The sequence below is a fragment of the Entelurus aequoreus genome, linkage group LG10 (genome assembly GCF_033978785.1).
Source record: "Entelurus aequoreus isolate RoL-2023_Sb linkage group LG10, RoL_Eaeq_v1.1, whole genome shotgun sequence".
In the NCBI taxonomy this organism is placed as follows: Eukaryota; Metazoa; Chordata; class Actinopteri; order Syngnathiformes; family Syngnathidae; genus Entelurus; species Entelurus aequoreus.
In genome coordinates, this window is record NC_084740.1 from 19,804,811 (window position 1) to 19,831,692 (window position 26,882).

The following is a 26,882-nucleotide window of genomic DNA, read 5'->3' on the forward strand; positions in this document are numbered from 1 at the left end:
TTGTCTGTTTTTAGCATATATATATTTTTTCACAAAGTAGAAATACATAAAAATGACCCCTGCATTCTTTGACATTTCAGTATGCGGCCCTTGGTGGAAGAAGTTCTGTCCTGGACTCTAGAACAGCCTACCTTTATATTGGTCTTTTATTTGTAAACATTTGATTATTTTTGTGTTGTTTTTTTTGCACCTCTTTTAAGATATAATTGCTACTGTATTATTTTATTTCTCCTGCTGAGTTGAAATGTACATTTGACACTTGTTTTGCGCTATTTTTAATTGTGTGAATGCTCCAAAGCATTCACACTTATGGTTTTCTACACCAAAATTCATCTATTTCTTCTTCTTCTTCTCCAGATTTTGGCACGCTCTGGCGCGGAAGCAGACTTGTATGTGATAATATATCATATTGTAGGTGTTTATTACACCTTCCATTGATATTTTGCTGTTTTTTTACATTTTTGTTGTGTTTTGCTTGATTGTAAAAGATACACAACTATGGAGGAGCTGGTCTGAGAAGTAAAAGATGTTGTTAATCAGTGTTTTATTGTTCATAGTTGATATTGTAAATCCCACTTTCTTTATTTTCATGTACATTTTGAGTGTCCCATTCAGTAAAGAACTGTAAAATTCCATTCCATTTTTTTGAGGTGGTCTGTCATGACTTTTTTAGAATTCTATCAGACATTGTGCATTTTGGTATTGGTGTTCCTGGAAAAAAAAGACCGAAACACACATACTGTACAGCAGATTTTCACAGCTAAATGTGTATATATCATTTATACACACATACACCTTGGCCCCCCCAGACACTTTTTTTCTGTCAATGTGGCCCCCCGAGTCAAAATATTTGCCCAGCTCTGGCATAGAGGGAACCATTCAATTATTGGTGTGTATCTACAAACCAGTGTCTTTTCTTTTTGTTTTTTGCAAAGTACACTAACAGCACAACTTGTTGGGTGTTATTGGACTCACTGTGACATGTTGCACTGAATTATTGACTAAAAGTTGAAAATTGAAGGGATACAAATGTTTACTTTTGCTGTGATGGTATGTGGTAAACACACAAAATGTGAACACTAATTCATAGTTGCAGGTTTGTTTGTATGGAAGGAATGTGTTCACGTCTTTTCTTGTTTGTTTATAAGAGACCTTGGGAGTTTTTATTTAACCATAAAAATAGAGTCAATAAATCAGTACTTTAAATAAAATAGTTAATGAATCACTACTTTGTGTATATAGGAATGCACAAGAAAAGATGTGGTGGGATACGTTGTGGTTGTCTACGACCCTGTATTTGTTATCCAGCTCTTGTATTTGATCTGACCAGATTGTAGTGTGATGTCTGATGTTGTCGTGTACATATGTACATACTGTACATATCATTGTAGCTTGATTTGACAAAGAAAATATGTTGTCTCTGCCACATGCACAGCTCATCTACCAGAAATAAAAATAGTATTTTAATGAAGTCCGTACACTCTAGACATGACTCATGGTGACTGTGCACGTGTGATTGTAATTGAAGGCTGTGTGTGTTGCACGAGTCGCAGCTAGAAATGAGGTCTCCTCTGACGTCCTGTGTATTTGGTGTCAGCTCGCACATCCCTGTAGGACACATTCAAACATACATTTATTTCATATATATATACTGCAATAAGCAGTTTTGGTAGCCATCCACAAGCTTCTGCTTGAATTTTTGACCACTCCTCTTGACAAAATTGGTGCAGTTCAGCTAAATTTGTTGGTTTTCTGACATGGACTTGTTTCTTCAGCATTGTCCACACGTTTAAGTCATTCTAAAACCTTCATTCTAGCCTGATTTAGCCATTCCTTTACCACTTTTTACGTGTGTTTGGGGTCATTGTCCTGTGATTCCTGGGATTAAAGGCCTCACCTTTTCTCCTCCAAACATATTGCTGAGTATTGTGGCCAAACAGCTCAATTTTTGTTTCATCTGACATCACATGGACAAGACCTTCTGGAGGAAAGTTCTGGGGTCAGATGAAACAAAAATGGAGCTGTTTGGCCACAATACCCAGCAATATGTTTGGAGGAGAAAAGGTGAGGCCTTTAATCCCAGGAACACCATACCTACCGTCAAGCATGGTGGTGGTAGTATTATGCTCAGGGCCTGTTTTGCTGCCAATGGAACTGGTGCTTTAAATGGGACAATGAAAAAGGAGGATTACCTCCACGGTCCACACGTTTAAGTCAGGACTTTGGGAAGGCCATTCTAAAACCTTAATTCTAGCCTGATTTACTCCAATCACTCTATCACAAAAAATAACATGTGTGTATACATATATACACACATGTATACACACACACACGTGTGTGTATATACGTATATATATATATATATATATTATACATACACACACACACACACGTGTATATATAGACATTTATATACACAAACGTGCGTGTGTGCATATATATACAATATATACACACCTATATATACATTAACATATACATTATATATATATACATAACATATACATTATATATATATACATAACATATACATTATATATATATATATATATATATATATATATATATACACACACACACACACACAGTCGTGGTCAAAAGATTACATACACTTATGAAGGAGATAATGTCATGGCTGTCTTGAATTTCCTATCATTTCTACAACTCTTATTTTTTTGTGATAGAGTGATTGGAGCACATACTTGTTGGTCACAAAAAACATTCATGAAGTTTGCTTCTTTTATGAATTCATTATGGGTCTACTGAAAATGTGAGCAAATCTGCTGGCTCAAAAGTATAGAAACAGCAACATACATGATACATTTTGGTGATGTAGAAAAGTTACAATCAAATCAAATGAGCTTCATGGCCTCTTAACTTCATGTGAGTGATTATGATTGTTGACTTCTCTGAGCCCATTTAAATAGGGCTCATGTGATGCAGTCATTAGACTCAGTTACAAACGCCACAATGGGAAAGTCAAAGGAACTCGGCACAGATCTGAAAAAACAAATCATTGACTTGAACAAGTCAGGAAAGTCACTTGGAGCCATTTCAAAGCAGCTTAAGGTACCAAGAGCAACTGTGCAGACAATTGATCGTAAGTATAAAGTGCATGGCACAGTTTTGTCACTGCCACAATCAGGAAGAAAACGCAAGCTATAGTCTGCTGCTGAGAGAAAATTGGTCAGGATGATCAAGAGGTCTGCAATGAATTGGAAGCTGCTGGAACACAGGTGTCAGCGTCCACAGTCAAGCCTGTTTTGCATCACCATGGACTGAGAGGCTACTGAGCAAGAAAGAAGCCCTTGCTCCAGAAGCCAAACCTTAAGGCTCGTCTAAAGTTTGCTACTGATCACATGGACAAAGATAAGACCTTCTGGAGGAAAGTTCTGTGGTCAGATGAAACAAAAATGGAGCTGTTTGGCCACAATACCCAGCAATATGTTTGGAGGAGAAAAGGTGAGGCCTTTAATCCCAGGAACACCATCCCTACCGTCAAGCATGGTGGTGGTAGTATTATGCTCTGGGCCTGTTTTGCTGCCAATGGAACTGGTGCTTTAAATGGGACAATGAAAAAGGAGGATTAGCTCCAAATTCTTGACGACAAGCAAAAATCATCAGCCCGGAGGTTGGGTCTTGGACGCAGTTGGGTGTTCCAACAAGACAATGACCCCAAACACATGTCAAAAGTGGTAAAGGAATGGCTAAATCAGGCTGGAATGAAGGTTTTAGAATGGCCTTCCCAAAATCCTGACTTAAATGTGTGGACAATGCTGAAGAAACAAGTCCATGTCAGAAAACCAACACATTTAGCTGAACTGCACCAATTTAGTCAAGAGGAGTGGTCAAAAATTCAAGCAGAAGCTTGTGGATGGCTACCAAAAGCGCCATATTGCAGTGAAACTTGCCAAGGGACATGTAAGCAAATATTAACATTGCTGTACGTATACTTTTGACCCAGCAGATTTGCTCACATTTTCAGTAGACCCATAATAAATTCATAAAAGAAGCAAACTTCATGAATGTTTTTTGTGACCAACAAGTATGTGCTCCAATCACTCTATCACAAAAAAATAAGAGTTGTAGAAATGATTGGAAACTCAAGACAGCCATGACATTATGTTCTTTACAAGTGTATTTGACAGCGACTGTATATATAAATATACTGTATATATAAAACCAGAAAAAGTCAAATACAATCAAATACGTACCGTCCTTGTCTCCGCCTCCTCTCCTTCTTCTCTAAGATCCAATTTCGGCCCTTTACCGATTTACCCTTCATGTTTTTAAAACGGCATCTTTACAGGGAGAGTGGAGGTAATTAGTGTTTTTTTTTTAAACACAAAAATACAATACAAGAACATTTGTACAGTATGTAAAAGGCAGGAAAACCCACCTAACGGGGTTTTACGTCAGGCAAGACAACAACCTTTGCTGGTTTTCTCTTGGCCCATGGCTTCGTGAGTTCAGGGACGACTGAGCCTGAACCCTCTGAGGCCGAGACCTGATGCCCTACCTATGGTGTGCTGGTTCTTTTTACACAACTACTGCAATTAGGGTTTTTGTTTGTTTCTTTACAGGGTAATCTGTCATTTAAAACATGCTTTGAATGAGGGGAAGTCTCATTGTTGTTTATTTTCTATTTAAATATTGCATTTCAAAACAAATGTTATTTGTTCTAATAGAATTTTACTTAATACTGTTTATAATTTTTTTTAAATTAGAATTACATTATTACTTATTTACAGCTTCTATTGCAATGCGAGTAATGAAAATGTATGGAAATTCTATTTTCTTTTTAAATAAAATGTTCTATTGTATTAAATAATTTAAGTGTTTTTTCAAGTTGTTTAATATATTTTTACATTATGCATGATTAAATAATTATATAGATTTTTTTTATTTTGTTACAATGCTCAGTGGCCTAGTGGTTAGAGTGTCCGCCCTGAGATGGGTAGGTTGTGAGTTCAAACTCCGGCCGAGTCATACCAAAGACTATAAAAATGGGAGCCATTACCTCCCTGCTTGGCACTCAGCATCAAGGGTTGGAATTGGGGGTTAAATCACCAAAGTGATTCCCGGGCGCGGCCACCGCTGCTGCTCACTGCTCCCATCACCTCCCAGGGGGGTGGAACAAGGGGATGGGTCAAATGCAGAGGACACATTTCACCACACCTAGTGTGTGTGTGACAATCATTGGTACTTTAACTTGAATTAATTTCAACTTAAGTAATTATATATTGTAGATGTAAATTTAATTTTGTTTTAATTTATTTCAACATGTTATAATATTATAGATGAATATGTATACGTTTAATTAAATAATTACATGATATTTTTAAATTTTGTTTCAATTTAACATCCATCCATCCATCCATTTTCTACCGCTTGTCCCTTTCGGGGTCGCGGGGGGTGCTGGAGCCTATCTCAGCTGCATTCGGGCGGAAGGCGGGGTACACCCTGGACAAGTCGCCACCTCATCGCAGGGCCAACACAGATAGACAGACAACATTCACACTCACATTCACACACTGTCATTGTATATTATAGATGAATAATTATGTCTAATTACATAACAATTTAAAATGTTGTTACATTTTAACATGTCATATTATATAATTAAATAATTACATACTATTTTGTAATGTGTTTGAATTTATTATACGTTATAGATCAGGGGTATCAAACTAATTTTAGCTCAGGGGCTACATGGAGTAAAAATCTATTCCCACACCGGTCGGGCTGATAAAAATAATGGCATATTAATTTAAAAATAAAGACAACTTCAATTGTTTTTGTTCTACTTTGGCCAAAAATAGAACTAGCACATTCTTAAAATGTACATATCACAACTAATCCTCTTGGCAAACACTTCAAATTAGGTGAAAGTTCAGAGGGAAAAATTGGTGCAGTTTCAAAAACACCAAGAAGAACACAATGAACTTAGACTTTGACTCAGTGTTTTTACAAAGTCATTAACATTTAAACACTTCCTGTTCAGCATTCTCATGTTGGCAATTCATTAAAGACGTGTTTGGAAAAGCAATCGAGTGTTTGCTCAAACAGCCACATTGGTGAAATCCACAACTGCCACAACACATTCATTTGTCATCATTCAAATATTACAATTATAATATCATCAAAACAATTGTCAAAAAAATAAGACTACAAACGTTACCAATATGAACATGGTAGATTTAAGCATAAAATGAAATAGAACAAACAAAACACACATTTTTACAATGGAGTTCAGTGTGCACATCGTGCCGTTAAGCAATTGCGAGCGCTGCACGGAACTACAAAGATGATGGTAAAGTTGACTTAAGTATTTGCATATTACGGTACGTTTCATTATTTTATCTGTTGAATGGATAATTTACAAAATAAAGAAGGTATTGTGTGTACAGCATTAGTCTGCCACCAGCCACAACTGGAGCACCTGATTACTTGCACCTGCTCTGATTGGAGTAGCGGCAGCCAATCAAGAGGGCGCTTAAAGTCAGCTGACACGTCATCTTAAACAGAGTCATGCGTGATGTGAGTTACACTTAAATTGCTATTGCGACATCCAGTGAACACATTTAGAACAGCAGTTTCTTTCATTAAAAAATTGCAGCTCATTTTTATACTTGGCAAAGTCATCTTGCGGGACGAGGGCCGGATTAAACCTGCCGTATGTTTGACACCCCTGTTATAGATGAATATTTAAATGTCTGATTAAATAACTACCGTATTTTTCGGAGCATAAGTCGCTCCGGAGTATAAGTTGCACCGGCCGAAAATGCACAATAAAGAAGGAAAAAAACATATATAAGTCGCACTGGAGTATAAGTCGCATTTTTTGGGGAAATTTATTTGATAAAACCCAACACCAAGAATAGACATTTGAAAGGCAATTTAAAATAAATAAAGAATAGTGAACAACAGGCTGAATAAGTGTACGTTATATGACGCATAAATAACCAACTGAGAACGTGCCTGGTATGTTCACGTAACATATTATGGTAAGAGTAATTCAAATAACTATAACATATAGAACATGCTATACGTTTACCAAACAATCTGTCACTCCTAATCGCTAAATCCCATGAAATCTTATACGTCTAGTCTCTTACGTCAATGAGCTAAATAATATTATTTGATATTTTACGGTAATGTGTTAATAATTTCACACATAAGTTGCTCCTGAGTATAAGTCGCACCCCCGGCCAAATTATGAAAAAAAACTGCGACTTATAGTCCGAAAAATACGGTATATAATAGTTTTTAATTTTGCTTAATTGTATTTGAACACATGCAATTTGTATTATAGATGTATATTCATAATTACATAATATTTTTCATTTTGTTTCACTTTATTTTAACATATGTAATTATATATCACAGATATATATTTTTTGGAATAATTAAAATGTTTCACAGGGATTTAGTTTCTATTAGGGTATACAAGCAATAGAAGTAAGTGTGTAGCAAATAAGTTTCTTTGGCAGAATGGGTTAGAGACTTAAAATAGAACTTTCCATCCCATTGCTATAACAGATGTAACAATTTTTTTATTATTTATAAATGGTTGATTTATATAGGCTAGTAAGGTAAAGTTTTGTACCTGACAAGTTTCGGCTATCTTGCTTCTGCAGCCTTCATGAAGGCTGCAGAAGCAAGATAGCCAAAACTTTACCTTACTAGCCTATATAAATCAACCATTTATAAATACACATTAGTAGGCTAAATGAACCTCTTCAACATCATTTTTTTATTAATCAGTTTAAGTTTACATTGCTGGCTGTCCTATCAACCTAAATGTTAAGTAAACATTAGGTAAAATGTGCTTTAAGTGGCGCATGAATTATATATTTGGCCATCTCATGAGTAGATGGAAGGACTCACCAGACTGGATATTAAAGCAAATAAAAGAGAGAGGCGCTCATATTTCAACACACAATCAAACACATACTCACAAAGTGACATCATAGTAGTGTTGGGCGATATGGCCGAAAACTATATCACGATATAGGTATTTTATATTGATAGATTTCTATAATTATTGATACTTTTTATGACTTATTTAAGCCTGCTAATAAATACAGTAAAACAATTTCCAAATTCCCAAGGCTGCTAATAATCAGTGGAGAGAGTGTCTGCTAGCCAGGTAGGATAAGGTAATAAAATAATTAAAATAGATTTGAAGTTAGTTGCAGATTTGAGACACTAGATAGCAGTAGTGTCTAAGCCAGGGGTGTCCAAACTTTTTCCACTGAGGGCCGCACATGGAAAAATTAATTGATATTTTTCATTTTCAAACCATAACAAAATATATGGATTATATATTTTTTTTACTTTTAGGGCTCCCGGGGACCATAAATGGTCTCAGTCATTAAAATGTTGAAAACAAGTCAAATTATTATTTTTTATTATTTTATTCAACACTTACAGTAAATCTCTATATAAAATTAAAGTACGAATGATTGTCACACACACACTAGGTGTGGTGAAATTTCTCCTCTGCCTTTGACCCATCCCCTTGTTCACCCCCTGGGAGGTGAGGGGAGCAGTGAGAATCAACTTCAGATTAACATGAAGTAAAAAAAAAAAAAAAAGGTTTTATGCCTTTTTTGTCAAAGACAACTTAGTTTTTTATAGTAAAACTGAAATATGCAGTATTTAGTAATTAGAGCCATAAAATATCAATAATGCAGGACACCATTGATTTTAATTTATTATTATTTTTGAGTAATCACAGTGTAAATATAAATAAATCCGACTAAATACCTTTGGGATCCAAAAGGTGCCCGACTCATAAAGTGATACATTTTCATTAGTTGTTTTTTTTACTATCAACACTTAAATTACGAGATCAACTTCAGATATATCTGTCAATTTTACGTTTGAACTATTATTTTGTTTGTTTTATGCTCTTTTGCCAAATAAAACTTGTCTGTTTTTATATGGCAACCACACAACATATGCAATATTTTTTTCCACATAAAACATTTTAAAGTGAATTTTTTTAAAGTAATTGGAGCCTTGAAAATAATTTATTATAACAGATTTTTTTGTCTTTTTTTTGTGAGCAATGGCAAAAAAAGAACAATGAAGAAAGACAAAATTAAAAAAAACAGCCTGCATGGCAGCTTTGTGTCAACATTACAACTTTTTCTTGTTAGATTTCACCTCATTCCACTTTTTTAAATGTTGTTTAACATTTTTGCAATAGCATTTCCAGAATGTGTGGCGGGCCGCACTTTGGACACCCCTGGTCTAAGCCATTGAACACTACACAATAGTTTAGGAAGCAACTAACTAAACTGAAACATTGTCTTGACCAACGTTCCCTCTAAGGTGCGTGCCTGCGCAATGGCGCACCGCTCACGCGTCCTCAGCGCACTGCAAATTAATGCCGCGCAGGAAGTCAAAATCCCATCTGAACTTTAAACAAAATAAACACATTACAATTTATTCTGTATGATTTTGCAATGCAACTCTGTGAGTGACAGGTGACAGCAAGAGTGGCCCCAATGAATAAAACAATCTTTGTCAACATAGTTCAATTATCGTCTGTCGAGACACTTTACGGACAGGAATTCCATCAATCACTTTATTGAGCAAAACTGTTTGTAACCACACCAAAAACATGAGTAAAAAAAACTTTTATCTATAAAAACTGGTAATTTTCTGCCATACAAACCAGGCTTACACCAACGTTGTCATCCGTCGTTTCAACAGAAGCTGCTTGCTCGCTCACCTGCACCAACACACGCACTCATGGCACTTAGCCAGTGTTGCGTTTATGGCCACAAAAAAAGTCGGACAACCCCAACGCCACACAATGTGTAAATGCCAGGTTGTAATACTGACTCCACAATCAGATGTGTGCTTATTTTACTGCCATTTATTAAGAATGTTAACCTAAGGATATTATTCATGAAATATTGTCACTAGATTTCATAAATGCTAATAAAAAGATGTATTTTACAGACAGAAAGTTACGGGAACTAAATGTAATCTCTGAAAGGGGTAACATTTCTTTTAAAGGCAGGACCCGCAGCCAGACATACAATACTAGCACATAGGTCATGAAAAAACATGTTTTTTTGTTATTGTCATTGTAAGAGGGAAAAATCACTTATATCAGGAAATTATTTTAATAAAACATTTAAATTGTTATGATGTCAGGTTTGGGACAGGTGTGACACTGGTGTGGCCACAGTGTGCACGTCTGATGTTGCTCACATGTGCTCCACTAAATGCTCAGGGAGTTTGTGCGTTTGCTCACACACATGAAAAATTAGAGGGAACATTGGTCTTGACGTTGCCGCACTAAATGCATTAAAACCAACAAAACCAAAGACAAAGTTCTGTTATTTAGTTGATGTATCAAGATATTACAGTTTCTCTTCTCACTCCATGCAGGGACTCCACAGGAAGACAGAAAGACGGCGTAACCACACTAGCGTTATGAGATATTATGTGTGTGTGACTTCAGGAAGCGAGCGGCATGCAGCAGGAGTGGCGACTGGCGAATGTGTCCGGTTGTATGAAGCGATGAAATTGTCACAAATCCTCAGCCTCGTCATTTTGACCCGTAAGCGGAGTTTAGCAGACCCATTGTCGGGTAAAGTGAAGGGTGTTACCCCCGATGAAAACGTCTCCCCTGTGTTCCTTTACTACGGTCTGGGACTGGGAGCCTAACAGCAGGAAAGGTGTAGGTGATACTGTTACGCAGTTGGCTGTTAGCGTGTCCCCATTGGACAGTGACACTTCCTGTATTACCAAAGCGCGAGTGACTTCATGAAACAAATCTTGCTTCTTGCGATCAAAAAATAGAAATATATATCGAATGCATTTTATATTGATATCGATTAAGTGTCCATCATGATATATTGATATCGTATTATCGGCCCAGCCCTACCTAACACTCTGCGTAGTATGTACACAGTACACAGGGATTGCCACTATTACACTGCAAAAACTGAAATCTAAGTAAGATTTAATATCTCAAATAAGGGTGATATTTGCTTATTTTCTGTCTGATAAGATAATTCTTCTCACTAAGCAGATTTTATGTTAGAGTGTTTTACTTATTTTAAGGGTTTTGGTCCTAAGTGATCTCAGTAAGATATTACAGCTTGTTGCTGAGATTGTATGACCTATATTGAGTAAAACATGCCTGAAACTAGAATATTAACTGTTGCAAAGCTGTGTCATCAACACTCACAAGTATAAAACTGCTTTTTCAAAGTAATAATTTCTTATTTCAAGCATGAACAAAAAAAATCATGACTTTGACACAATTGTGTCTCATAATTAAAACAGATGACAGCCAAATGGACTTTGTGGTTTTATTTTCAATGAAACAATAGAAATTATGTACTCATATAGTAGTACAGTTGTTGTACAGAATATACTTATTTTAAGGTATTTTTGGGTTCATTGAGGTTAGCTCATTTTACTTGTTTTGGAAAGTCTTGACAAGCCAAATTTTCTTGTTCTATTGGCAGATATTTTTCCTTAGTTCAAGGAAAATACCCCTAACTTTTGTATTTTTTTCTCTTGCTTTTGAACACTGACTTTTTGCAGTGTAAAAAGTCACATTCAACAGAATTAAAACATTAAGACATTTAGTCTGGTGCACACCAGGCTCGAGGCGGCATCTTAATTAAATAAACGTATAAGAAAGTTCAAGCCTTTCAGGGTTTACACAAACAGACACAATAATCTGATTAGCATAAGCAGGTTATTGCATGTGTGTATCTTACCTTTGTCCTGAAAACTGGACCTGGTTTGCAACTGTCCTGTCTGTGGTTTCTGATCCCAATCCCTATGGCAACCAATGGTTAAACAGAAGATAATCCAGTAAAAAAAAAAAAAGTACATTGTTTGCCTCTTACCTTTGGCAGTACGCCTGTCATGCCGGCAAACAGACACAGGAAGAACCTGAATATATACACAATGTCGGTGTGAATACACTGCATCTTATTTCAAATGCAAACAGGAAGCACACTTGTCAAAATAAAAGCCCTGCTGGTGCAGGCCACTAACTTTTTGGCTTTGCTGCTGTTGGGATAGTCCACCACCATGCCGCCGCTGAAGCCTGCTTTCATCGCCTGCGATGTGATCAGCTCCAGCTGTGAGGAGACAGAAAATATATTGAGCAAGGGCAGCAAACTTCCTTTAACCCTCACACCTGGCGCTCACCTGCTCAGAGTTCTCTGGATAAAGCTGAAAAACGGCTCGTGCACCTCTTGCCTGAAAGATACAGAATAAGTAGTCATCTGGATTGTGAGACGTCAAGGCAGGTTACAAAGGAACTTCTAAGTCCTACAATTCGGAAAGGTACATTGATGAATGACCAATGATGAATTCCGTGTTTTCTGACTAATAAAGGTTGTTACAACATTGGTTACTCATGTTAAACAATGTCAAAATATCAAATCATAAGGTCTGTGCATTTTGGCGTAAGCTTCCATGCAGTTTTGGATGCCTCTGGTTGTGGGGTTTTGCAGTCTGGCTATGCTGTGACGTCAGAGCGAGGTGTATGTACTTATTTGGATATTAAAGAGGAACTTCAAGACTATATTGTTTGCAGTTGTGTGCATTTCTACACTATATTTTATCCTCAAATTTATTCTCATCTACCAACCTTTTTTGGCTGTCTTTTTGACACTTACTTACATGTCCCATGCAATGCACCGTATCATTTTAGCTATTTTTATTAGATATTCTACTAACATTATTATTATTGAAAATGTAATGTCAAATTCTACAACATGCATGCAAAGAACTCATTTGGCAACTCTATTCTATAGCCACTAGAGATGCGCGGATAGGCAATTTTTTCATCCACAACCGCATCACAAAAGTCGTCATCCACCCGCCATCCACCCGAACCAACATTTTATCAAAACCACACCCGCCCGCCACCCGCCCGTTGTTATATATCTAATATAGACGATGCAAGGCATTAGTGAGGTTAGAAAACTTTTGCCTGTTAAAGAAAGGAGACTTATCCAATGCAGCAGAGACATTCAATACATGCCACGCATTAATATCTCTTGGCCACGCATTAGTGGCTAAGAGATATTAATGCGTGATAATATTATTTATCATTATTATAATATTATTGTCATTTCCATTAAGAAAGTGTTGACTATTGTTGCCAATACCCTCAGATCAGGAGTGCGTTCCTCACACTTTGTGTGCGCAGTTGCAGCAAGCAAAACGATGCTTTTAAGAAGTTAAAAAAATGCTTTAGAAAGACTAGGCCTATTGTTTCGTTAGGTAAAAAAAACGTTCTGAATTTATTTAAATGAATATTAACTTGTTAACGTTATAATGCTCAAATAGGGACGAGGGCGGGGTGCACAGTGAAACAGTGAACAATTTTGCGACAAAGATGAACCTTTATTGATTAATCTGCAGCCATGACAAAATATCAGACAATCTCCATTGTCAACGACAGGCAGGAAAATAAAGATAAACACATAGCCTATGTTGCAGGCATAGGCTCATACGTTTTTAAGTTGAAATAAAAAATTTTATAAAAAATGTGCCTCATAAGCCTTAGGCTGTCAATCACGCGCACAAACTTAAATTATACAATAACATATGTATGTCATCCCTATTTAAACAAAAATAAATTAAATAAATAATAATAATAAATTACCTGCAACTTATTGGCCAAGGCAAATAGCTGAAGGGGGGAAATCAAACCCATCAGACTGCACTTTATCATCAAACTTGAATTATAATGAAAATAGACGGTCGCGACAAACAAAGCAGGCTAAATAGCCTTACATTGTAGCCAATCGGAGATGCGCTTTACTTGAAAGCGAGGCCAAATAATTACACAGTAGTATATCTCCAATAGAAAAAAAACACAATAAACAACGCAATTGCCTTAATTCCTTTGCATTGTAGTGCGCCCAAACAACATGTAACCATCAAAATTATTCAGCTGACCGAACTCAATATAGGTTAGACATGGGCTTATTTGGTATAGCCTAGGCAACGTAGACTAATTCGTTTAACATATCCAACCGTATGTCTACTTACTTTTTTTTTTGTTAGCACTATGCAGGAATAAAATGGCATCTACAGTGCCAGGATTCAGGTGAGAGCGCCTGGCCTCTAAAATGCGCCCTACTGCGCCCTGCTCGTTTTTCGTATTTGGGTAACAACATTTAACTATGTATATATATTTACGAATTGGTTCAACCGCCACCCGCCCGAATCTATTTAAAATCTATTTTTTTCGTCATGTCACCCGCCCGACCCGCGGTTTATCCGCGGTTGTGTCCGCAAACCGCGCATCTCTAATAGCCACAGCCCCTCAGGTAAAATACTTCCGGTGTTGTGACCTCTGTTTACAATCCGTCACGTCAAAAATATACCTTCTCGCGGGCTAATAATAAATACTCTACAACTACGACTGGTTCGCAACTAACAGTGTTCAGGTTGTAATCATCCAAATATGATTAGCAGCAAATAGGGTCGCAAAGCGGTGGAAAGTTTCCGGTAAATTACCGGAAACTTTCCGGAAATTTAAGCTCGGGAAGTTTGGACATTTTGAGCATTTTTTGATTATTCAAAGTTGGACACCGTCCATCTTATTCTGTAGAATAAGATGAGAAGCTTGTAAAACACTAATGCAATTAAGGCTGCAGCTAACGATTATTTTTCTATCGATTAATCTATAGATTATTTTTTCGATTAATCGGTTAATCTATAGATTATTTTCCGATTAATCTATAGATTATTTTTCCTTTTACCGATCATTTTTTTATTCAAAATGAAGATGAAAAAATAAATGTAGGCCAGTTTTTTCAAAAGGCATGGCTTTTATTTACAAAAAAAAAAAGTATGGCCACTCAGTCAACATTGACAACAACATGACTAAATATTCTGTAACAATGTAAACATTTAAAACTTTTAACATTTAACAAAAATAAAAGTAGCTTATTTGCTTTTTAATGTGCAAATATAAAAGTCAACATCCAGTGCAAATCTTAATATTCTGCAATAGTATAAGCATTTCAAAAGTAAAAGTATTGCTTATTTTGCTTTAAACTGTGCAAAAATAAAGATAAACATCCAATACAAAAAAGTGCAAAACGAAATATTCTGTAACAACAGTGTAAACATTTCAACAAAAGTGAAAGTATTGCTTATTTGCTAAAATGTGCAAAAATAAAGATAAACATCCAATACAAAAAAGTGCCAATCTAAATATTCTGGAGCACTGTAAACATTAAGTATTGCTTTTAAAATGTGCAAAATAAACATCCAGTCCAACACAGTACACAAAAACCAATTCTACTCATTCCAGTGAGTGTCTAACAGTTGTAATGAAGAAAGGTTAGGATGTCTACATGCTCTGGTTCTTTTCTTGTTTACAATATTCCCAGCAGCTGAAAATAGGCGCTCAGAAGGGGTCGATGTGGCTGGAACTGAGAGGTAATTAGCCTTCACCTCAAGCCAGGACTGCGAGTGAGTTGAGCTGCAGTTTAAGTTTCTAGAAGGTCAACGGGCTCATAGTGATGTTACTAGTAGTTGACTGGGAGGTGTTTATTATCATTTGGGGAGAGCCCGCTGCCTGATGCTCACCTGCTAAACACCTATCTGCTCCACGCTGAAGCGCTGACTACATGCGCTTTGAATACGCACTGCTGATTGGCTGATAACGCTCTGAATATGCACTGCTGATTGGCTGATAATGCTTTGTGTGTACCAATCAGATGGTTGTGTGGGTGGGACAATGCTGCGTGCTGAGACAGAGGCAGAAGGAGCAAAGCAGCTTGTTAACACTTTAGCTTTAGCTTAGAAACTCGTTCGGTACACCCCCGTACCGAACCGAAAGCCCCGTACCGAAACGGTTCAATACAAAACACGTACCGTTACACCCCTAGCAGATACAAATGACACATTCATGTTTTTGTGTAATGATGACAACGTATACTCGCGCGGACGATTGACTAGTTGATGGTTTTCTTTTCAAATGTTCGTTCATAGCCGTTGTACTGCTATGATAGGCCATTTCCGCTCGACACAGCGTGCATACAACATTATTAGGCCGTTTATTGAAATACTCCCACACTTTTGACGACTTTTGGCGTGCTTTTCCCCCTCGCTCGCACCGCTCGCATCGTCTGCTTTGATCGTCTGCTTTGCGCTTCGCCATGACGGTAGTGTGACGTAAATATGCGACGCGTCGACGCACAAAAACGGCGTCGACGTATTTACGTAACCGATGACGTTGACTACGTCGACGCGTCGTTTCAGCCTTAAATGCAATGCCACACACAGATATAAATAGTCAGCTAAACAATTGGAGTAGTCTTTAAAAATATTTGATGGACAAATGAATAGAAATAGGCTAGATGAATAAATGAACACTTAATCAGCATGCTAAATCAAACTATAACCTACATTCTTGTATGACAACAGAACGGCTAGCAGAACATTAGGCAGAGGGAACTACACCTTTTGATTTAGTATTTACTTCAAAGATCACAAAAAAGGTAAATTTGGATCGCTAACGTTGTTAGCATAAATCAATGGGATTTAACATAGAGAAAATTAGCATCACGGCTAACGGATAAATATTTTCGGTTCATTATGAGACTGTGGTGGTACATAAACCTAGCTAGCTAAAGATATTGGCCCCAAAATCATTAAACAAGTACAGGAACAGCTAGCTAGCTTGAGTGGAAGTCTGCTGGAGTAGTCTACAGTCATACAGTAACAAGCAATTACACCTCTATTAAACTTAAAGGCCTACTGTAATGATTTTTTTAAATTTTAACGGGGATAGCAGATCCATTCTATGTGTCATACTTGATCATTTCGCGATATTGCCATATTTTTGCTGAAAGGATTTAGTAGAGAACATTGACGATAAAGTTCGCAACTTTTGGTCGCTGATAAAAAAAAGCCTTGCCTGTACCGGAAGTAGCGTGACGTCGCAGGTTGAAGGGCTCCTCACATTTCCCCATTGTTTACACCAGCAGCGAGAGCGATTCGGACCGAGAAAGCGACGATTACCCCATTAATTTGAGCGAGGATGAAAGATTTGTGGATGAGGAACGTGAGAGTGAAGGACTAGAGTGCAGTGCAAGACGTATCTTTTTTCGCTCTGACCGTAACTTAGGTAAAAGGGCTCATTGGATTCCACACATACATCGGTGAAGCACTTTAGCTACGGAGCTAACGTGATAGCATCGTGCTTAAATGCAGATAGAAACAAAAGTAATAAGCCCCTGACTGGAAGGATAGACAGAAAATCAACAATACTACTATCAGAAGACACCGAACCAAACCCTGGACCTGTAAATACACGGTTAATGCTGTGCCGCCTGTCGAAGCCTAGCAATGCTGTTGCTAACGACGCCATTGAAGCTAACTTAGCTACGGGACCTCGTCAGAGCTATGATAAAAACATTAGCGCTCCACCTACGCCAGCCCTCATCTGCTCATCAACACCCGTGCTCACCTGCGTTCCAGCGATCGACGGCGCAACGAAGGACTTCACCTGATCATCGATGTGGTCGGCGGCTAGCGTCGGATAGCGCGTCTGCTATCAAAGTCAAAGTCCTCCTGGTTGTGTTGCTGCAGCTAGCCGCTAATACACCGATCCCACCTACAGCTTTATTCTTTGCAGTCTTCATTGTTCATTGAACAAATTGCAAAAGATTCACCAACAAAGATGTCCAGAATACTGTGGAATTTTGCGATGAAAACAGAGCTGTTTGTATTGAGATACAAGGAGTCCGAATACTTCTGTTTCAACCATCGACGTCCCGCGTCATCATACATAGAGGTTTTCAACCGGAAGTTTCGCGGGAAATTTAAAATTGCACTTTATAAGTTAACCCGGCCGTATTGGCATGTGTTGCAATGTTAAGATTTCATCACTGACATATAAACTATCAGACTGCGTGGTCGGTAGTAGTGGGTTTCAGTAGGCCTTTAAATACCATAGATCAAATATATTTACCCCAGTAATATCATCAGAACTTACCTGACTGGATGAAGTCCTTGGACTCAAATACTAGTGTGGCCTGTAGTGTGTAGCATGCTGGGAATTATCTGTGCATGTGATGGAAGAATGCACTGCACATGTGATGAAGGAATGCACAGTGCAGGGTTTAAATTCAACTGAATTTGCATTAAATCAGGTTGTTTTAGCTAATAATCATGCTGCAAGATCTAGCATGTTGCATTCAAAGTTTATTCCCATTAATTCCCATATATTCCCATGGAAAGTTTCCAACTTTGAATATTCCCGGAATTTTGCAATCCTAGCAGCAAAGTGGACAGCCGTCGCTAACTTGCGACCTTATTTCAGTGTTCCTGATCGTCTCCCCGTCCTGCAACTCACTGCGGTGTTAAGCTATGAGGAACAGCGAGTAACTGCGGCTGAAGCAAACGTTCAAAAAATTTTGTTTGGATGCGAAAAAGAATGTTTAAAAACACGCATTACTGCGTTTTCGCAAACATTTAATAATAATAATAATAATAATGAATTACATTTGTAACGCACTTTACATTTGTTAAAATCTCAAAGTGCTACAAAGTATAAAAAAAATTAAAAGTTAGAATATAAATTTAAAAAATGAAAATAGAAATAAAAACATGAAAAACACTAGATAAAACAGAAACATAGATAAAAATAGAAATAAACGCATGAAAGCACTGGATAAAACAGATAGGCAAGCAGTGTATTTAAAAACATTGTCTGGAAATATTCCTGCCCCTTAATTTTAAACTATGACATTTTTACCAAGACTTTTTTTTGGACAATACATGTCGTAATTGTATGCATGTTCGAAATAAACTCAAATCATAACCATAACATAATAATACCGTACTGGGGCCTTAATACCGTGACATGATTAAATGTGGGACAAGTCAGGGTTTTCAAAGGGGGGATTTCATGAGCGAGATTCTGCACATTCACTCTGTGACGAGTGACTCAAGTACCCGATTCACTTCGGTGAGTGACTCATCACAACTCAAGTCAGTAAAAGGAATCGTCACCATCACTGGTGTTATTTTTACACTTGTCTAATCAAAAGAAATGAATGAGACGGATATGCAAATGACTCCCCTAAATGCAATGCCTTCATGATTTGTTTACCAGACTTATTTTTTATGCGTTACTGTTAAGAGCAATTAACTCATTTTCACATTTATGTGACAGTTAGGCATCTTGTGATGGTATTTAAAGTTTGTGTTTTAAATGACTTGATTGCTGATGAGGGAAAATGTGTTTTGGCCCTTACAGGTTGCACTACAAGTGTTGCACCAGACTTACCAAAGAAGAATAAAGCGTACTAAAGAAGGCGTAGAGTCTCTTGGGAGGACTGTGTGTGCGCTTGTCGGCGTTGCAAAGCCATTGGAGAGCTGAGATACTGAGAGAGGACAAATCAATTAAGTATAAATATTCCAAGTAATTCAACTGAGATTATATTTGATAGATTCTTTACCTAATACAACCGTCATAGGTTCCGGCTCGAAAAGGCATGCCTTGCCCCATGTCTCCCAATAAAAGGTCTCCCTCCACCTCTCTCTCTAGTGCAACATCTGAAACAGATCATACACATGAGTAACTACACAAGTAATGCCAATTCACATCTTTACAAACTACTCAAACGGTTTGATGACAGATGAGATGAAGGAATGTCAGGTAGTAACGTATAGACCCAAATATTGGGCTGATAACAAATTTTGCTTGACGATATATTGACCTACTAATTATGGCTTATAAAGTATATAATTGCCATCATTTTTTGGAGACAAAATTAACCACACACATAATAATAATGGAAGTACACTGCAAAAACTGAAATCTAAGTAACATTAAATATCTCAAATAAGGGTGATATTTGCTTATTTTCTGTCTGATAAGATAATTCTTCTCACTAAGCAGATTTTATGTTAGTGTTTTACTTGTTTTAAGGGTTTTGGTCCTAAATGATCTGAGTAAGATATTACAGCTTGTTGCTGAGATTGTCGGGTTTATCGATCGCTTTGTGCAAAAACCACATCCTTTATGTTTAATGTGAATACTGTAACACAGTTGTTTAAACAGCAATGTGTCTCTACAAGTTTAGATGTGGGACTGACGTTTCATGATTGGGAAAGACGTTCATGTCTTTTGTTTACATCAGGGGTGCCCACACTTTTTCAGCAGGCGACCTACTTTTTAAATGACCAAGTCAAGGTAATCTACCTCATATACACACACATAAACTATATATATATATATATATATATATATATATATATATATATATATATATATATATATATATATATATATATATATATATATATATATATATGTATATATATATATATATGTATATACATATATATACACACATATATATATATACACACATACACACATATATATATATATATACATACATACACACACATATATATATATAATTTATTTGGCCGTTTTTGTTAACAAGTTAAAGGTGTTTAAAGGCCTACTGAAATGATTTTTTTTTATTTAAACGGGGATAGCAGATCCATTCTATGTGTCATATTTGATCATTTCGCGATATTGCCATATTTTTGCTGAAAGGATTTAGTAAAGAACATCGACGATAAAGTTCGCAACTTTTGGTCGCTGATAAAAAAAGCCTTGCCTGTATCGGAAGTAGCGTGACGTCGCAGGTTGAAGGGCTCCTCACATTTCCCCATTGTTTACACCAGCAGCGAGAGCGATTCGGACCGAGAAAGTGACGATTACCCCATTAATTTGAGCGAGGATGAAAGATTCGTGGATGAGGAACGTGAGAGTGAAGGACTAGAGTGCAGTGCAGGACGTATCTTTTTTCGCTCTGACCGTAACTTAGGTAAAAGGGCTCATTGGATTCCATACTTTCTCCTTTTTCTATTGTGGATCACGGATTGGTATTTTAAACCACCTGGGTAACTATATCCTCTTGAAAATGAGAGTCGAGAACGCAAAATGGACATTGACAGTGACTTTTATCTCCACGACAATACATCGGTGAAGCACTTTAGCTACGGAGCTAACGTGATAGCATCGTGCTTAAATGCAGATAGAAACAAAAGAAATAAGCCCCTGACTGGAAGGATAGACAGAAAATCAACAATACTACTATCAGGAGACACCGAACCAAACACTGGACCTGTAAATACACGGTTAATGCTGTGCCGCCTGTCGAAGCCTAGCAATGCTGTTGCTAACGACGCCACTGAAGCTAACTTAGCTACGGGACCTCGTCAGAGCTATGATAAAAACATTAGCGCTCCACCTACGCGAGCCCTCATCTGCTCATCAACACCCGTGCTCACCTGCGTTCCAGCGATCGACGGCGCGACGAAGGACTTCACCCGATTATCGATGCGGTCGGCGGCTAGCATCGGATAGCGCGTCTGCTATCCAAGTCAAAGTCCTCCTGGTTGTGTTGCAGCAGCCAGCCGCTAATACACCGATCCCACCTACAGCTTTTTTCTTTGCAGTCTCCATTGTTCATTAAACAAATTGCAAAAGATTCACCAACACAGATGTCCAGAATACTGTGGAATTTTGCGATGAAAACAGAGCTGTTTGTATTGTGATACAATGTGTCCAAATACTTCCGTTTCAACCATCGACGTCACACGCAAACGTCATCATACATAGAAGTTTTCAACCGGAAGTTTTGCGGGAAATTTAATATAGCACTTTATAAGTTCACCCGGCCGTATTGGCATGTGTTTCAATGTTAAGATTTCATCATTGATATATAAACTATCAGACTGCGTGGTCGGTAGTAGTGGGTTTCAGTAGGCCTTTAATGATAATACAACCATGTTTAACATTCCTTTCTTTCGTGAAGACAAGAATATAAGTTGGTATGATTGTGATGACTTGCATTGATTGGAATCAGACAGTAGTGATGATAACCACCACATTTTCAAATGGAGGAGAAAAAGAAGTCCTCCTTTCTGTCCAATACCACATGAAAGTGCTTGCTTTTTGCCATCTTATTTGTCCAGCTTCCATACTCCTTTTTTATACACTTTACAAGAAATACATTGGCGACAAACTCCGCGGCTTGCTAGCTTGTTAGCGCTAGCTTTCGGAGATTCTTATTTTGTTAACGCAGGCAGGATGGAGCAGCACTTTTACTGTGAAGACAGGAACTGTGCAGTCAGTCTTTAGGCTTTTGACGGGATGTGTGGCCTTGTGGTTAGAGTGTCCGCCCTGAGATGGGTAGGTTGTGAGTTCAAACCCCGGCCGAGTCATATCAAGACTAAAAAAAAGGGTGCCATTACCTCCCTGCTTGGCATTCAGCATCAAGGGTTGGAATTGGGGGTTAAATCACCAAAAATGATTTGCGGGCACGGGCACCGTTGCTGCTCACTGGTCCCCTCACCTCCTGGGGAGGTTAGCCAGGGGGTGATCAAGGGTGATGGGTCAAATGCAGAGAATAATTTCACCACACCTAGTGTGTGTGTGAGACTATCATTGGTACTTTAACTTACAGTTGAAATAAAAACAGTTTATCGCCTTCCTGTCGGTCATTTTTTCTTAATAATGATCTGGCAGCAGCCAGCGTCATCTCACAAGACCTTCAGGTGTCAATCAAGTGACAAAAGTGACGTTATAGTGAAGATCGATGATCTATTGGTTGTATTTTTTCGATGCCTGGCTGGCGGTCGACTGACACACCCTCTGCAATCGACCGGTAGCTCGCGATCGACGTAATGGGCACTCCTGGTTTACATGTTAGCATTTAAGCTAGCGAGCGCCAGTCCTTCCGTATCAAAGTGCTATTATGAATGCCGGTTTTTCGACAATTTTAATTTAATACTAACCGTTGGGCGTTTTACAGCAGTTATTATTAGTACCGTTGGTTTGTAGTTGAAACGCCCACAGCCACAGAAACCAATGCAAAAGAGTGACCGCTCTTGCAGACCGTCTTGCTCACCTAACACACATAAAAAAAACACAAACTTCGATATGAAAACAAGAGCCGTGGGTTGGCCAGGCCTGCACTATAAATGATAAATGTGATGCTAGAAGGCCACAAAGACGCACAAAGAGTCAAAGACACTAAATGATGACAAGATGATTCACCCCCTTCTTTTCAGTCCGCTATAGCAGGGGTCCCCAACCTTTTTTGCACCAGGGACCGGTTTAATGTAGGTATTATTTTCAGGGACCGGCTTTCCGCTTGTGCCAGATACATACAGCAAAAATAAATGCATGAAAAACACAACTCTCTATAACGCTGAATTAGTGGGAGGCTTGTTTCTTTGCAATGAGATCCCCAGCAGGTTACCATCAACCTGCTGGGGACTGCAGATGGAAATTATTTTTTTGGCTACAATCTGTCACATTTATATTTTAAATGTTCATTAATGTGCATTTTATCATGTCACAAAGTTATAACAAATATAACAAATGGCAACCAAAAACATGCACCTGGGGATAGGTTGATTGGCAAAACTAAATAGTCCCTAGTGTGTGAATGTGAGTGTGAATGTTGTCTGTCTATCTGTGTTGGCCCTGCGATGAGGTGGCGACTTGTCCAGGGTGTAACCCGCCTTCCGCCCGAATGCAGCTGAGATAGGCTCCAGCACCCCCCGTGACCCCAAAAAAGGGACAAGCGGTAGAAAATGGATGGCTGGCAACTTCCTATGAGGAGTTTTGTTTTACATCTATAAACAAGCTTATCGGTGTGTCTAGTGCAGGGGTGTCCAATCTTTTTTGCACCGGGGACCGGTTTAATGTAGGTATTATTTTCAGGGACCGGCCTTCCACTTGTGCCAGATAAACACAGCAAAAATAAGTGCATGAAAAACACAACTCACTATACCGCTGAATTAGTGGGAGCCCTGGGCTTGTTTCTTTGCAATGAGATCCCCAGCAGGACTGCAGATGGAAATCATTTTTGGGCTACAATCTGTCACATTTATATTTTATATGTTCATTAATGTGCATTTTACCATGTAACAAAGTTATAACAAATATAACAAATGGCAACTTCCTATGAGGAGTTTTATTGTACATCTATAAACAAGCTTATCGGTGTGTCTAGCGCAGGGGTGTCCAACTCCTTTTCATGGAGGGCCACATGGTAGTTATGGCGGCCCTCAGAGGGCCGCTTGTAACGGAGAGTAATATTCCCCTCATAATATTATTGCACAACAATATATATGTTTTTACGTACTCCGTTAAAAAAAAATCTGTAGACTAGCAGCTCAGTCGGCAGAATCTTACTGTGGATTCGATCGTTTTCTTTTTCTTACAGGATATTGCTGTGAATAGAAAAAGGCTACCATGTTTTTTTTACGGTAAAATTGTGGCGACCGAGCAGCCAGTGTTAATCATGAACTCTATGGTTGTTGTTTTTGCGCTGTATTACTTTAAATTTAAAAAAATGGTACGACTGTTTTTTTATGATAAAATTCTGGCCACTGAGCAGCCATTTTTTTCCCCACCGTAAAATCTATTACCATTTTTATAATGTATAATTTAATGGATAACTTGCTTTGAAATAATAAGTCAATTAGGTATTTTTTTCATGTTGAATGTATGATAATATATCTGTTACATTATTCGGAAACATGAAACTAATGGTTCCTTTGTTATCAGAGATAACTACTTTGCAACCTAAATTCATACAAATGTAACTAACATTACATTATTAACATTATTATTACAGATTCATACATAAATCAAGCAGATATTTAAGTATGTATTTTGTATTTTAAGAAAAAACATGTTTAATGTATAATAATATAGTGTTTGTTACTTTATTAGATATAATTGAATCAAAAAACATGCAATTGCATGCAATAAATGTATGTTTTACTGTCAAAATGGAAAGAAAGAATACATTTAGTAAGTACTTTATTGATGCATATTATTTTCAGGCGTTGGCGGGCCATATAAAATGGTGTGGCGGGCCAGATCTGGCCCCCGGGCCTGGAGTTTGACACTTGCGGTCTAGTGGGACAGGCGAAAGTTAAGTTGGAGAAAATGCAGTCGTTTATAAATTATTTTATGTGTCTGTGCGGCCCGGTAGCAAATGCGTCACGTCCCGGCACCCGGACCGGTGGTTGGGGTCCCCTGCGCTATAGCACAAACACGCGCTGGTTCTGAAACCGATGAAAATTGTGAAGGCTCTTGAAGCATACACACGTAAAACTTACCAACGTAATTTTCATTGATCGTCGGTTAATTGACTTATCGAATATTGGCCCAGGCCGACCCAAATATGTTATTTTTGTTGTAGAAAAAGAATGGTGGTCTGATATTCAGTAGATTTATGCACGTGCCAACTGGTGCCAAACCAAGATAGTCATAGTTTTTCTCCCTACCACTCACACATCTACACATCTGGAGAGATAGAGCCTTGACATAGAAACAGACCCCCAAGAAAAAAAATGCCTTAATGGTTTTCAGCAAACAACAGAGGAGTTATGATGCTAATTTTAAGGTAATCAATTTACATAAAACTTTTTTGTTTTTAATTTTGACAGAACCCCCCCCCCCCAAAAAAAAATAGTTTAAAAAAAGAAAGGTTGTGTTATATGTGGGTCAATACGTATTTCCTAACTCCACAATCCATTGTGAGAAAAGTTGACATAACTATGCTGTGGAAAACATTCTCTTTGCTATTATGTCCAGGGTCATAATCGTTAAATCAGAAAGTTTGCACTAACCCAGCATGGCGGTGCTGATGTCAACGCCAACCCAGTAGTGTCCTTCTTCTGTCAGGTAGTCGCCACTCAGACCAGAGCCACACCTGAGACACATAATAAAACACTGAGTTTCACCTCAATGAGGCCAAACATGTAAATGATATGATTATATTTTGCAGTGGAGTACAACTGCTCTGAGTGGTTCCTCCTATTATTGTAGCTACGTGTATGAGCGAAGAAAATATCGATACATTTTAGGATTATGTATAAACTTGAATAAATATTCACCCAACGTCCAGCAGGAAGCATGGCTGTCCCTCTGGCAGGTTCAAAAGCTCCACAGCTCTCTCTGACATCTGGGTCTGAATCTCGATCATTCGAGAACTGATGAACAGCAAAAAAAAAGAAAAGAAAAGCCATGCATTAATGCAACAGCAAATATTCAACTTGTTGCTACAAATACTGTATGTAATTTATTGAATAAAATCAACCTGAACCAATTTAATCCAGGTATCTATCTAAAATGGTTTGTTTGACAGGCTTTCAATAATGATACCAACCTTTTTATAATGGGCTAAATATTAAGAAAGTTATGACATTTTTAACAAAACGGTCACACCTAAAATCTTAAACCCCATTTACTTTGTATTGTAGAAGTTGACCCGAAATTTGTGCATTTTCACCGGTTTTTAAAGTCCATAACTTTCCTATTATTTATCAGAAGATATCTATACTTCTATCACTAGAATCATCTTAACGAGACATGTTTAATCACACACACAAAATTGTTGTAAGCGTCACTTAGCTTCAGTGTGGTGTCACATGGAATGGTTCGCATGTTAAAATTATAATAATACCAAAATACCTCGTTTTGATTTAAGATTATTAACTAGAAGGTAGGGTTGTACGGTATACCGGTACTAGTATAGTACCGCGATACTAATGAATCATATTCGGTACTATACCGCCTCTAAAAAGTACCGGTAACCCCCTCCCCCTTTTATTTTTAACGGGCATGACGGCGCCTCGTCGTCACGTCATGACATTGTTGGTTTTACGAGCAGAGGAGCATGTTCTGCAGCGCACACACACATGGAGTACTGACAAGCAGACACAGTGTGTAGACAGAAAAGGGAGAACAGACGCATTTTGGTTTTAAAACTAATGATAAAGATGAAGTTATAACACTGAAACACCCT

At 37.8% G+C, this 26,882-nt stretch overlaps 1 protein-coding gene across 1 annotated transcript in view; it reads right to left on the bottom strand.

Moving 5' to 3' along the window:
* Positions 1 to 527: 527 nt before the first annotated feature.
* Positions 528 to 26,882, bottom strand: part of bud23 (BUD23 rRNA methyltransferase and ribosome maturation factor) — a 29,770-nt gene continuing 3,415 nt past the window's right edge. The window contains exons 3-12 of the mRNA XM_062062061.1: positions 25,972 to 26,067; positions 25,705 to 25,787; positions 19,488 to 19,584; positions 19,316 to 19,412; positions 12,199 to 12,249; positions 12,043 to 12,128; positions 11,892 to 11,937; positions 11,760 to 11,821; positions 4,215 to 4,301; positions 528 to 1,608 (exon numbers count right to left, since the gene is read on the bottom strand). Coding sequence (XP_061918045.1) covers positions 1,554 to 1,608; positions 4,215 to 4,301; positions 11,760 to 11,821; positions 11,892 to 11,937; positions 12,043 to 12,128; positions 12,199 to 12,249; positions 19,316 to 19,412; positions 19,488 to 19,584; positions 25,705 to 25,787; positions 25,972 to 26,067 — 760 coding nt within the window. The 3' untranslated portion in view covers positions 528 to 1,553. The remainder of the gene's footprint in view (positions 1,609 to 4,214; positions 4,302 to 11,759; positions 11,822 to 11,891; positions 11,938 to 12,042; positions 12,129 to 12,198; positions 12,250 to 19,315; positions 19,413 to 19,487; positions 19,585 to 25,704; positions 25,788 to 25,971; positions 26,068 to 26,882) is intronic.